This window comes from Telmatherina bonti (genome assembly GCF_933228915.1).
Source record: "Telmatherina bonti genome assembly, chromosome: 11".
NCBI lineage: Eukaryota > Metazoa > Chordata > Actinopteri > Atheriniformes > Telmatherinidae > Telmatherina > Telmatherina bonti.
Window position 1 is genome coordinate 15,083,887 of NC_136629.1, and position 13,911 is coordinate 15,097,797.

Consider the following 13,911-nt stretch of genomic DNA (forward strand, 5'->3'; position numbering starts at 1 on the left):
TAGTTACCTTCTTAAGGGACATTATTATCTGTTTTTTGCTATATTGAAGTAAATAAATGAAGCAAGTGAACCCGGTGTGCTTTGCAAAATGTCGGGATAGTAGCAGGAATAAAAGGAAGCTGAACATGTCTGAATTATTATTGATATTTTATTTTAACTTGTTTTAACTCAACAAAACACCACAGACTGAAAGCAAAGCTTAAGAAAAACTTTATTTCATTATTTGATTATTGTGGTTTTAGGACCAAAGACTCTGAGGATATGTCTACACCCTTTAGAGTAAAACTGCAAACCTGAATTTTTCTAATCTTTAATTACCCCAAAATATTTCCATCCACATAGACATAAATCTCTGTCTGAATGAAATCACGCAGAATCGATTGGAATGCTGTCATGATCAATCCGCTGCCTCTGAAACCATGTTGATCAACCAGAACAGCGAAAAAGGTTACAGCTTCCAGACATTTATATTGATATCAATATATCAATTCAATGATCAGTGTTCTAAAAGCATAGACCCAAGTCCAGAATATTAATTAAATACTGTTATACAAAGTATAAACAGGAGTAACGTTTATGGTAAATCAGCTTTAATGCCAACAAACAGATTTATTTAATTTATTGATTAAGTTTCCTGTTACCTGATGTGAAACTAAAGCTGAATGTACAGAAGGTCTCGCTTTGGTAAAACCCACCACTGAACTTTTCAGATTTGCTGACTGTGCTGCCAGCTAACAAAGGCTAATCTCATCCATTTTGCATCCTGTCTCCTCTCTGAAATCTCTCCAGACAGTAGAAGTCCTCTAGCCAGTGTGTTGATATCCAGCTGCTAGCCTGTTTATGCAGTGCATAAAGCAAAGCAAAACATCATATCACCTGGTTCAGATCAGCTGTCTTTGAACAGGTGAATGAGAGAAACGTGCTTTAGCTTGACATCAGTTGTTTAGCATGAAAAGTACATCAAGGCCAACATGAAATAGTTCCTATACTTTAGCATATTTAGCATCTTGTAAAAAAGAAATATAAATTAGTTATAAAATGTTTACTGTGTGGGACTATAACCGTCTAATGAACGGCTCATTGTTATTTAATCCTCACATAAAGTTATGCAGGGTTACTTTAAAAAGAGTTTTTACATGAAAATCTTCACTGAAGCCAGAATTTTACTAAAAGTTTATATTTAGTGTTCCAAAACTGTGTACGCATTGCAACAAAAGGCTTAAACTAAATAAAAAAATAAATAAATAAAAAAAAAAGAAATACAAATGCACGTGTGGACATGACATCAGACCGTGTCAGTAGAAATAATGCCACAATGCAAGATTTGATTTAAGATTTCCTTTTTTTTAAAAAAAAAAAAAAAAAAGGCACACTGAGCTAATACAACATTGCTCTTCGCAGCATCTCCTCTGAAAAGTCAATAGATGATTAATAAAACTTTTACAAGGAAAAAAAAAAGCCTCGTTCAGTTTTATTCTGTGTCCATTTAACAAATTATTAGTATTTTGTTTACATCAGCAGATTTATTAAAACACAGAAACAAATGTGTTAAATCTACTGTACTAAAGAGTTTCCTCCTTTGAGAAAATAATTTATAATTCAGAATTCAGTGCAATCTCAATTGTCTAAAAAGAAACTCTATATGGCATTTAACAAACATTTAAAAAAAACAAAAAACAGGCTCCATAACTGGGTTTTGAAAGAAAAGAAACCATTAATAATGACTGTGACGGCCTGGCTTAACTATGTTTTTCTTTTGTTCGTAGGTAGGTGTGCTATGGGCGGTTCCAGTCATCAGAGCATCTGGCTGTAGCGCACCTGCCTATATAAGGCTGTGAGCTGTTTCGTTCTCCCCCTCTCAGCCCACAGCTTGGTTTGTTCAGACACTGACTTGCAACCACTTTACACCACTGATTTCCACGTTTACACGCTGCATTCATATACTTTGAGTTATTTCTTTAAATAAATACATCTGTGTGTATTTACAGCGTGGTCTTCCCTCATTGTTGTCACGGCCTTCCGCGCCGGTCGTGACAATGACCATTTTATCTGTTTATTAGATTAAGCTAATGAGCGTTTGGTGACAGCAATAAAGACACAACCGTCCAGGTGTTGCAAAGTCGCATTAAATAAAAGTTATAATACAGAAGAACCTAATGTAGACATGGCAACTTTATAAATGCTGCATTTACTAAACAATGTTTCTGTCTTATTTGTTTCTGCAGCAGGGAGGAAGTGCAGAGCTCCACACCGCAGACATTTTCTCTGACAGTGTGACTACATTTCTAATGTAACAGCAGTGTGACTGAGAAAAATGTTCCCCATTTCTTTCTATCTGCTGGTTACATCATCATCATCATCATCATCATCGCCATGAAAGCTGAAACAGTAAAATGGAAAATGTGTATATATGAGTGAAAGAAGGTGGACCTGTGAGAAAAAGATTGAAAATACAGCATATGTTTCACAGAACGCTCTCCAATGACAAGTCAGCTGACTCAACCACAAACTTTAAACATTCTTCATAAAGTGCAAAAGAAGCGTGACGGAAACTGTCCAGGAACAGATGCACTGGGCTGCATGCTGCATTTACATGAGAAAAATACACTAATCAATGCTCAGAGAACACAGCTATTATAATAACATTCAAGTTTTGTACTTGATCCAAGCATAAAGGTGCTTTGGCAATATTTTTTTTGTTTGTTGTTTTGTTTTTGTTTGTTTTTAAAAACCATGATTTAATTAGATTTTTATGTGCAAAACTTTAAATATGCAACTCAGTTTGCTGGAAAAACATCAAGTAATAAAAAAGAATTTAGTCTCTGGACTCTTTATTTGGTGCACTTGTTTCCTCCAGACTGCCGTCATTCTTTGATTGATAAATACAATAATAGCTGGAAACATTCCTCAGAGGTTTTGCTCCATATTGACATGAAGCATCACACATGTGTTTGCCCATGGGGGCAAACACCAGCAGTTTGGACATGAAACAAAATGTACATAAAAGCCAGATAGTTACACCACAGTGTCTAGTGTGTTGCTATTGGTACCATTGGCTGTGAGATGTTAGAAACGTTGTTTCACAGTGTATCATTCACAGTTTGGGTGGGGAAGGGGTCCCCTGAAACACTCTGGGCCCAGCGGCCTGTGCACTTTTGATCCGGCCCTGTCCAGAACTCCCTTAATTTTTGGTTTTTTAGATTTAATTTTGAAACATTCCTGAAAGATTGTGCTTTATATTGACATGAAGCATCACCCAGTGTTGCACATCCATGATGAGAATCTCCCGTTCCACCACATCCCAACGCTGCCCTGTTGGACTGAGATCTGGTGACTGTGGAGACCGTTGGAGGACAATGAGTTTTGTGACATGGTGCATCATCCTGCTGGATGTTTCCATCAGAAGATGCTACACTGTGCTCAAAAAGGGATGGATATGGTCAGCAGCAACACTCAGGGAGGCTGTGGAGGTTAAACCATGTCATGTTGGTACTAAATGACCTAAAATCTGCCAAAAAAACAAAAAAAGATTCCTGACACCATTACACCAGCAGCATCCTGAACCATTGATTCAAGGCAGGATGGATCCATGATTTCATCCTGATCCTAACATCTGAATGTGGAGTAGAAATGGAAACTCATCAGACCAGCAACATTTTTCCATCCTCCATTGTCGTTCTGGTGAGTCTGTATGACTTTTAGCCTCAGTTTCCTGTTCCTGCGATTCTGCATATCTTGGTTGGAACCAGTACTCATTTAACTTCTTGTTATCTTTCTATCATCACCAGTCTGCCCATTCTTCTGTAACATCCACAAGACATTCTGGTCCAATCAGCTGCTGCTGTTTGATATTTTCTCTTTTTCCGCACCATTCTCTGTGAACTCTAGAGATGGTTGTGTGTGAAAATCCCAGTAGATCAGCAGTTTCTGAAATACTCAGAACAACAACCATGTCACGTTCAAAATCACATCAGGTCTCTTTCTTCCTTATTGTGATGCTCGGTTCGAACTTCAGAAAGTCTTGATCATGTCTACATGACTAAATGTATTCAATTGCTGCCTTATGATTGGTTGATTAGATACTAGTGTTACTAAACATTGAACATTTTAGTGTTTGTTTTAGTGGTGATAAGTGTAAAACACAACAAAGAAACAGCACACAAGCACATGACATGAGTAGACAGGAAAGCTGTACCTCTGGTCTGTTCCTCTCAGCCTGGGAGGACGGCGAGGTGGAAGGTGGAGCAGCTTCATATGACTTCTGCTGGAAGAGAATCAGAGAGACGTTCAGATGAGGAGATGGACGAGAAGAAAAAAGGAAGAGAGAAAGAAGAAGAGGGGGGGGAGGGTTTGAGAGGGCACGGCAGAGGGAGAAAAGTGAAGCGAAGAGAGCGCCAAGTTAATTAGAGGGAATGAAGGAGGATTTTCTCTGCTACAGCAGCACACTCCTCGCTTCAGCAGATTGCTGCGAACCAACTTTATATTCAACCTTGCAGCGGCACAGAGAGAACGGTGTCCTGGAAAGGTCTGTCATACCCCCAAACGCACTGTTGTGCAGCCTACGGATGGCCCCTATTTGCTTTCTGTTGACCTTTGAGACACACGATGCAAAAAGCCCAAGTTAAACTCTGCACCGGTTGTGGATTTTTATTTTGGAGGGGTTTATTTCTCTCTTCTTCACAGTCAGTCTGCATCATTTCCACAGAATATCAATCGGCTCATCCAGGGATTCAGCAGCCGATCCATCGGTCTCCATCATGGGCTGTTTCCGAAGCCCAACAACGATGTAGTCTCCAATCATAAAGATATCAGTGAATCTGATGAATCTGCTTTATTCTCCGTTGTGTATTTATCAGCAGGTGACTGATGGCACGTTTACCTTGCTCTGAGCCTTCATCGCTCTGAAAGATTACTACTTTTGTTTCCTCCATTTACCAGATAAACTCCTCTTTCACTCTTCATAACTTCCAGAAGACACCGGCAGAAAAGTGTCGTTGGGTAGGAATCACCAATCAGGGAGTCTCATATTTTCCCTGTAATCTAAGAAAAGGCAGCAAAGTTTTGTCTACTACCGTCACAAACAAGCTTCTATTTTTCCATCTTGGGTGTATTTTATTGCTTTTGAAGCTAAAGAAAAGCCTATTTACTCAATCAGCTCAAGATGAGAATTCCATTAGAAAGAAGTTTAAAGTGGGAAATGTTTTACAGGAAAAAAGTTGGTGATAAGGCATATTTTTTTGGTGCAACATTCCTTGCTGGTTTTGTGTGATTCAGTCTGTATGATTAGCTGATGAATTAAAAGTGAATATATAAGGAAGATTAACTGCATCAGATTTCTTAGTTTCTTGAAAAACTTTGGCGTTTTGGTCACCTTGTTAGTTGTGGCTGATCTTCTGGGGAAGACCTGCAGGAGACCACAGCTGTTCAAGTAACTTTCCAACTTTCCTCCACAATATTTTGTCAATTAATTTTAGTTTCACTGTCAAATTCTGCGTCTGTTTGCATCTCAGAAATCACAGGACCCTCGGTGTACATTTAGCAGCCCAGATGTTTGTCTGTGCATTAAATTCCATAGATGTTTAATAGAGATGGGACTTTAACTTTTACTTTAAGTACGACTAATAAATTACAGAAAAATTAACGCATTAAAAAAATTAACTAATTTAACTGCGGAACATTTGTTGGTGTTTAATTTCCTGGTATATCGATTACGATGATGCGCATGGTAGACCCCCCATACTAGGTTAGCAACTTCAGCGCTATATGTCGCCATTTTTCAGACCCCTCTAGTGAGTCTATTAAAAGAAAACATGAATATCAAAAAGTTTTTTCTGGCGTCATTGGAGACATGTGGTGAGTAACGTGAAAGAACGTATCATTTACTCTTCTCCAGTAGCAGCGGTTGCTACACAAAGTTGCTAATTTCAAAATCTGTCATTAATTAGAGTTTTATTATCCAATCGAGTCCCACTCTGTTTACCTTTACCAGGTTTAAGCAAAGAACGTTCAATACTCTGTTCTCATTTCAAATAAAACTCCATATTCTGTTTATTTATCCCAAAACTGACTGTATTTACTTCAATATGTGACCTGTTTTTTGTCCTGAGAGACATGTACAGAGTAGCATAAAATGACTCCTATGTGTCATTTCACAGAAAGGATATTTTAACTCTAATCTTTTCGATTTCTAATCTTAAATGCATGAAGCTTTTGGCTAAACCTGGTAGAAACCAGCAGGAATTTTTTATGCTAATATAGTGTCCAGCCTTCCTTCCATATACTTATAAGAATAGCTGGCTCCTTACAGGAAATTTCACTTTCCTCCTGCAGCCTGTAGGGGGCGGCGATATATAGGAGGCTATGGGTGATATATAAGCGTATAATTAACATACTTTAAGACAGTTTCAGATGAAAAACCTCGCCACAGTCAGAGATTATGACAGTGGCAAATGAGCAGAGAACAAGCAGGAGAATATGGAGACTGGAGGGGGAAAAGAGAGAGTCGAGAAAGGCTCGTTCATATTGCTTAATTTGCATGCATGGCACTTTCAGGTCCAGGACACTCAGGAGACTTCAAACCAAGTAAGTGAAAAAGCCTTGCTAATGCTTCCCACAACTTGGCACCGAGAAAATCCATCATGAAACCAGGCAAGCAACAAGAAATGAAAGCACTACAATAATTACTGCCATTTTCAATCTGTCTTCAAGACCTATACTGATCCAATCCCATCAGCCACTTCACCACAGGGTTTCCACCAGTTGACAGATTTTACTCAACACTTCGGTTGCTACCTTGCCCTTGTCTTTATCTTCTCCTTGTTAATTCTTTGCCATCTGGCTGTTTGCTGTCTTTCTGCACGCGCCACAGCTTCAGCTACCTCCCCCAAGAGTTGTTTCTTGTCTCTCCTTTATGCTTTTTTCTCACAACAGCTGAACAGCAAAAGCTAAAGTTAAAAACTACAAGGTTGTTTGAAGACTAAGAAGTGCCTCTGTCACTTATTGTGGGGACAGAAGGGACACAGAACGCAGAAAACTATAACATATGAAGCTACAGAGATGCATTTAACTCCTTTAAATCAATATGAAGGAACAAAGGGTTAGAGAATAATCAGGATCCACAAAGGGGAAAAACAAAAGCAACCAGGTGGACAAAATGTCCCAGTTCCAACAGCAACGAAGCCACAAACATAAAGACAGGTTTAGTCAGATGGAAAAATGTTTCATCGAAAGGTTCAAATATGCCCCATTTTCTTTCTTTTATAAATAAAGTTTAAAGGAAAAGTACCCATTTAAAAATGCAACTGCACATTTTATTGACTTCGAAGGCCATCTTATGCATTTAGTCTTCACAGAATCTGCTCCAACCTACACAGATGTACGAAAGCTCAAAGTACTGAAGGTAAGTGCTGATGTCTCATAAAATATTTAAATTTAGCATAAAAAAGTAAGTAAACTACTGTTTGTGGATTATTTATTGGTAATAATGTTTCATGGCAATGAATCGTGTATGTTTGCAAAGCCTGTTGATTTTCCTTCTACATGAGCCAGGCTTGGAAGAAACATGCGTTTGTAGGACGAGCAGCAGAGGATATGCGGGTGGTACCTGCTTGCCAATGGCAAACATCTGATTCTAAGTGCTGTTAAATATTGTCTTACTATGAGAAATCAGACTGACTTGCGTAGGTTTTTCCCTCTACCCCGATGTCTTTGTGCATGTATCTGATTTAAGTCTCGGCATCTGAGCAAAGAATTGGACCACTTCTGTCCCAAATCAGCTTCTCTCGCCATCATACTTGCAGAATCAGGAACACTCGTAATAACACTGGACACCCAATGACAAAAATTCTACTTGTAAGGTTGGAAAATTATCAGAAACTTCATGAATGAGGATGATAGTGTTTTTGGTGGATTTATTTCAGATTTTTAATATGGCATAATGGCTGAAACAATATGTTGCTGAGACAACAAAGAGTCGTAATCAAGGAGCTCTCGCTTACATTTTTTTTTTTTTAAAAAAGAGTGACTGTTCAGTCATCTGATATCAACTCATAATGAACAAACAACAATATTGTTGTGGTATAGAGGCACCTATCTCCACCTGGAGGACAGAGCCCAACAGAACCTCCATCTCGGGATGTTGTCTTTTTATTCTGTGGAACTTTTTGGATTATTTCTATTGGTTTTAAATGTTCGGTAGAGAGAAAGGACACTTCATGTGATGTAACTTACACACATTTCCAGCATCTTCAGTACTCTGATTACTTCAGCACTTTGATTTAGTCTGATGTAAGACTGTCCAAGAGAAATAAATGTATTTGGTCTGCAGGAAAGTATCATCCATCACAGAGGCTGTAATACAGCTCAGTGATGGTCAGCAAACGTCCTGCCTACTATCTTATTTCCCCATTTGGATATTTACAGTCGCCACGTTAGTATAACTTCGCAACACAGATCCCAAATCACAGCAGAAAAACAGGATTTTTGAGGAGTGGGATCTGATCAGAAGTCCCTTTGTGAACGGACCAAAATCTGTTCAGGATTTTCTGGTTTCTTATGAACCAATTAGGTCATCGAGAGCAGGTCTACTTTCTGTTCCCAGAGTCAAAACCAAACATTTAGCGGCATCGTTTAGTTTTTATGCTCCTCACTTGAGAAACAAACTCCCAGAAAACTGCAGGTCTGCTGAAATTCTCAGCTGTTTTATATCAAGATTAAAAACTTTTTTTATTTGCCGCCTTTTATCAAAAGTAACGGTTAATTCCTCACACTGTCGTTTTTATTTGAAGCATTTTTATTCCCTCTCTTTTTATTTAATCACTTCTTTTTCTTTTAAACATTCCATTTGTTTGTTTTTAATGCTCTCTGCACCTTGTTGTAATGCCTCCATGTTTGTATGTGAAGCACTTTGACTTGTCTGGTACATGAAATGTTCAATACAAATAAACCTGCCTTGCCTTGAAGATTACTAAACGAGTTGTTAAAATTTTGATTAAATAAATACTGACGGCTGCAAAAGTAAAGCAGTTTCCCAGTTTCACCACTACTTCTGTGCTTACAGATGTTCCTAGCTTATATTTACAAATGTTATGTTTAACATTTGTAAATAGAAGTACAAGATGGTGAATTTCACACTTTGTAAGACAATGTTGTCTTGGACAAAATATGCACAGACTCGTACATAAGCGAAGTTGATAAATAAGAGACCTGCTCTCTACCACCATGTATCCTAACTGTAAGGTTGAAACGAAAAAAAAAACAATACGAACATACTTGGTACCAAGCTCGAACGAACATTTGCCAGTTTGGAGACCAGAAAATGACGTTTGCACTTTTTAGATTTGCAGGTGATGTGGAAAGAGCATCTATGAACCTGAAAACATGATGATAAAGGGATGGGAATATATAAAAGTCTCACTGTGGACTGCTGATAAAAAGCATATTTTGGCATCTTAATGTTAAACCCCGCCAGAGAAAAATACATTTACAGAAGTAGGTTACATGCTAAACACCGGCCCGCCTCCTTTCCTCCCTCGCTGCTGTCCTCTCCTCCTTTACTCTGAACCACCTCAGGGTGGAAACTAACGCTGACTACAGTATGACTTTCAGAAGGCAGAACAGAGAAACGCTTTCACCACTTTTCATCTTTCTCCATTTCCACCCTTCTCCTTCCCGCCTCAGTTGTTAAGGCATCAAACGCCTGCTCGCTCCGGTTGCCTGTGGTGGTGAAAGGAACGCAGCTGAGATGTGAATTCAGAGCATTTTCCACCCTCTCTACTTATTCTGTTGGTGTCTTTTAGGGTCCCCCCTCCCCTCCATCTTGTGTTAAAACTTCCTCCTCTACTTTGATGCTGTCAGAGATGTCGACAAAGCACTAAACAGCCAAAGACTGGCTGATGAAGTGAATATAAAGCGAATGGAGTGGGAGGGTAAGAGGAGCGAGAGAAAAGGATCCAGACAGAGGGTGAGGAAGAAAACGGTAGATAACAAGACGAGTGGAGTGAGCTGGGTGACAGAGAATGAGCCGGGGTTGAACAGATATTAGGACCTTGAGATAGAAGTGTCTGACCCTCTGCTGCTCTAAGTACTGATGGGGGGAAGATAGTTAACATCTCTACTGAAATGTGTCTGCTGAGTGGACCTCTAACAGTTTCATTTGTACCCGTGCAGAGGGCTCTGTGTGTGGCCAAGCGGGGAGTTGAACAGACTCAAATAGAAAAAGAACTACAGAGGCTGAGATGAAAACTCAGAATACTGACTTAATATGAGGTATGGGATCTGTTTGTGGTCAGAAATCTCAAATTTTGAGGGTTTCTTGCAGACGATGGTCAGTGGAAGATCTGATCATCATTTTTGGCTCCAGTTTGTCTTTTGGCAGCGTTGAATCAACCAAATAAAACATGTTAAGTTTCTTTCTGCAAGACTGTAATCATCTTAGTCGATTTGTCTCATTTTTCATTTGCATATGAACTTTGGTACAAACAGGTACATAAACTCCCTGCTAGACTATCATACTTAATGGAGTCGGTACGACTGAGGACTTGTTTCGATTGGGTTTTGCAAGCCAGTCTAAGTTTGCATTCACTTTGCTCTTTATCAGACAAATCAAACCCTTTAATTAACATATTGCTCTCCTTGGCAGAGGCAGTGTTGCATCAAGACTTACTGAAGGACAAGACAAACAGAAAAGAGGAAAACTAGCTTATCTATTAGTTAACGGTTAATGGTCTCAATATATCTATGAGAACTCTTAACAAGTTCTTCAACAAGCCACTTCTCCCCGCCATAGCCCCACATGTAGGTATGTTTTGGTTGCATTTACCCACAATACAATGCATTGTACCCACCATCCCCCTCAATGTAGTCTGCTTTCTGTATTTAGTTCACTTGATAAGGACCAAGACCTGTGTTCGTAGATGAACCAGAGATCACTTCTTTGGTCTGCATCAGAGTTGTTTGCACATTCAAAAGTCACGTGATTGCATACAAGTACTTACGTGCAGGGATACACAATGAAGTGACAGACAGCTCAACACTTTTCATCTGTTATGTAACAAATCCAGAAAGCCAAGCCCCTGAGAAATGTACTTAACACTAATGCTTGACAAAGCTACTTACAAAATACAGTGAAAGATGTACTTTGCACTCTATATGTATAGATTTTACACTGTCAAACTATGGATCTGTCCCATGATGCTCAAAAGAGTAACAACACTGAAGAAATTGAAGGTTATCAATAGCTTCAAGCACTAAGATTTCTTCTGTTCTTGGCTCATTACTACTTTATTTTTGCTTTTGTGCCACATGAAACTACAGTATGCCCATAAAGCTGCATATTGTACTTGTGTGTAGCAGGATAAATAGTTGTGTCTTCATCATTTTTTCTCACTTCATTTCAGGACACAGCCTTATAAGGCCCCTGTCTTAAATACACTATTCATCTTCTATTTCATACATCTTCTCCGATAAGGGGAATTTAAATCCACAGCATTCAGTAACACCAATAAATCACAAAGTTGGAAACAAATGGACAGTATTTCTAGACATTTTACAGCAATGTAGATAAAGGTCACATTAATCAAATCCTGGGGTAAGGTGTCACAATGAACGCTGTTTAAAAACATTCATGGTTACAGTCAGAAACTATAAATTACCATGTCTTATTGTTTTTAGTACTCAACAGTTTTGGCCTTAGTCACATAACACAAAGCTGCTCATGATAAAACAAATGTACTAAAATGCCTACTTAGTTCACAGTTGAAAGGACTTTATAACTACTATACATGCTGACAAACCTCCCAGTTTCATAGTTTTTCATAACAATGAGCTTTTTTTTAAGGGGTTCTAATTTCTTCGAATTTGTATCCCTATCAATGACGAAAATGTCAAACGACTTTACTTCTCTGTTTAATGTGGTTCTGCAGGGCTTAATCTTAGGGCCCCTGCTGTTCTCATATTTACTTCCACTGGTCTCCTTTCTTAAAAAGCACAATTTCTCTTTCCACTGTCATTCTATTTGTTTTTATGTCTTTAGTTAATAGATTTTATTTTTTGCTTATGTACAGCACTTTTTTCCAGCTGTTTATGTGATACTTTTTCATAGAGTTGGTACAGTCATAGTATGGTATCTATTACATATGCCTCTGTCAGCATGCGTGTGTCTTTTTTTATGTGTAATTAACCTGTTTTCTTCTTCTTATGAAATCTTTCTGCTGGACAATGGTCTCATATGTTATGTTTCTTTTATGTGAGCCTTTATTCCATTCAGAGACCATAACAGTATGGTATTGTATTGTTTGGCACGGTATGAAGTGGCTTTGATTGCTGTTTTTAGGAATTTACAGACCATCACTAGACACATTCCCCTGGTTCCCCTGTAAACTCTTCAGTGCTTTTAAAACTGGTAGAAATGCACAAGTTATTCTGCTTCACCAAGAAACCAAAGCAGTCTTAGTCAAACTCTACCTGAAGGTCCTGTGACAACTGCTACGTCAGAGCAGTGAATACGTCAGTGGATGGCTGGTAACTATGCTCTGACAGATGGCTGCAGGAGCCCACACACAACACTGGGACTCTAGACGCAGCAGGGAGAACAGTTGTATGACTAACACTGGAAAATAAGGTTGGAAAAAATGCAAAGTCTTCCTCGGGGCAACTGTGCTGCTCTCTGCTGACATTTTTAGGCCAATCAGTGGGCTCATCACAGAGACTTTGCTAGATCCACTCTGATTTACTGCTGATTCAAGTTGCACTGAAACTAAATGTAGTCCACACACATTCACACACACAGGTGGACGGCCAGTAACTCGCTCATGACAGAACAGTGAATGTGTCCTATATGGGCAGTGGAAAAGGAGTCCATGTACTCATGTACTTCAGTGAGAACAAAGTATAACAAGCTGTCAAATCCAAAGAGCACCGCTGTTTCCCTCTGGCTTTCTCTTCATTGATCTGAAGCACACAAACAAATAAAAATCCAGCACTTTAAAATCTTTGCATTTGCTGTGGCATTGTTTTGATAAGCTTATGCAATGTCACTAAATTTATTTCCCCTCGGGGTCCATTAAGTTTGCACAAACATTTTGTATTGATGATGGGTGAGTCTGACCACTGCCCACAGTCCTCTCCACCAAATTCTAAAGAATCTCAGCAGAGTTTAGGTCTGGACTCCGTGAAGGCCAGTCCATGTGTGGAAATGATGTCTCGTGCTCCCTGAACAACCTGTCTTTCACGACCTAAGGCTGATAAATCGTGACGTTATCATGTTGGAATTTGGCCGTGCCATTAGGAAAGATGGAATAACTGGGTTATTTAGTACATTCAGGTATCGGTTGACCTCAATGTTTGGACATATAATATTGATAAACCTAGACCTGATCAACTGCAGCAAACCCATATCCTAGACTTTCCCCTTGTTCTTATCCTGATTCTCCCATCACTCTGGACGCATACCATCCCAGCAAGTCAATAAAAAGAGCATAAGAAAATAAAATAGCAATACAATGGTAAAATAAAGAAATAAATAAAAAGAGAACAGTTAAAAATACATACAAGTAGGCCTGTTGCAATAAGCAGTAAGTCAATTAATTGCATGATATGAAAAAAATGTGCGCAATAAGGTTTGCTGAGCGCAAATTTGTCTTCCGCTCTCTCTCTCTCACTTTGGGTGAGAGTGCCGCTTTTCTTTTTAGACAATATTAACTAAATACAGCAATACAACTATATTCCATCTGCACTAAAACACAACCATCAACGGCAGTTTTCCCAGCTAGAACACAAAAGGCCTTAGCAAACAGGTTAGCGCCATCTTCCTGACAGTCCACGATCACTGGGGTGTTTAACCGACAGATTAAATAGAAACAGGACGTGGCAACATGATGTCCACTCAGACTCTGTGGTTGGTAAAGCCATGCT

At 39.0% G+C, this 13,911-nt stretch overlaps 1 protein-coding gene across 1 annotated transcript in view; it reads right to left on the minus strand.

Annotated features, from left to right (window-relative positions):
• The window catches only part of LOC306762113 (stromal membrane-associated protein 1-like), a gene marked incomplete at both ends in the record, with an annotated part of 151,310 nt that overhangs the window by 96,616 nt on the left and 40,783 nt on the right, over positions 1-13,911 (minus strand). The window contains one exon of the mRNA XM_079248511.1: positions 4,196-4,264. Within this exon, the coding sequence (XP_079104637.1) occupies positions 4,196-4,264 (69 nt within the window). The remainder of the gene's footprint in view (positions 1-4,195; positions 4,265-13,911) is intronic.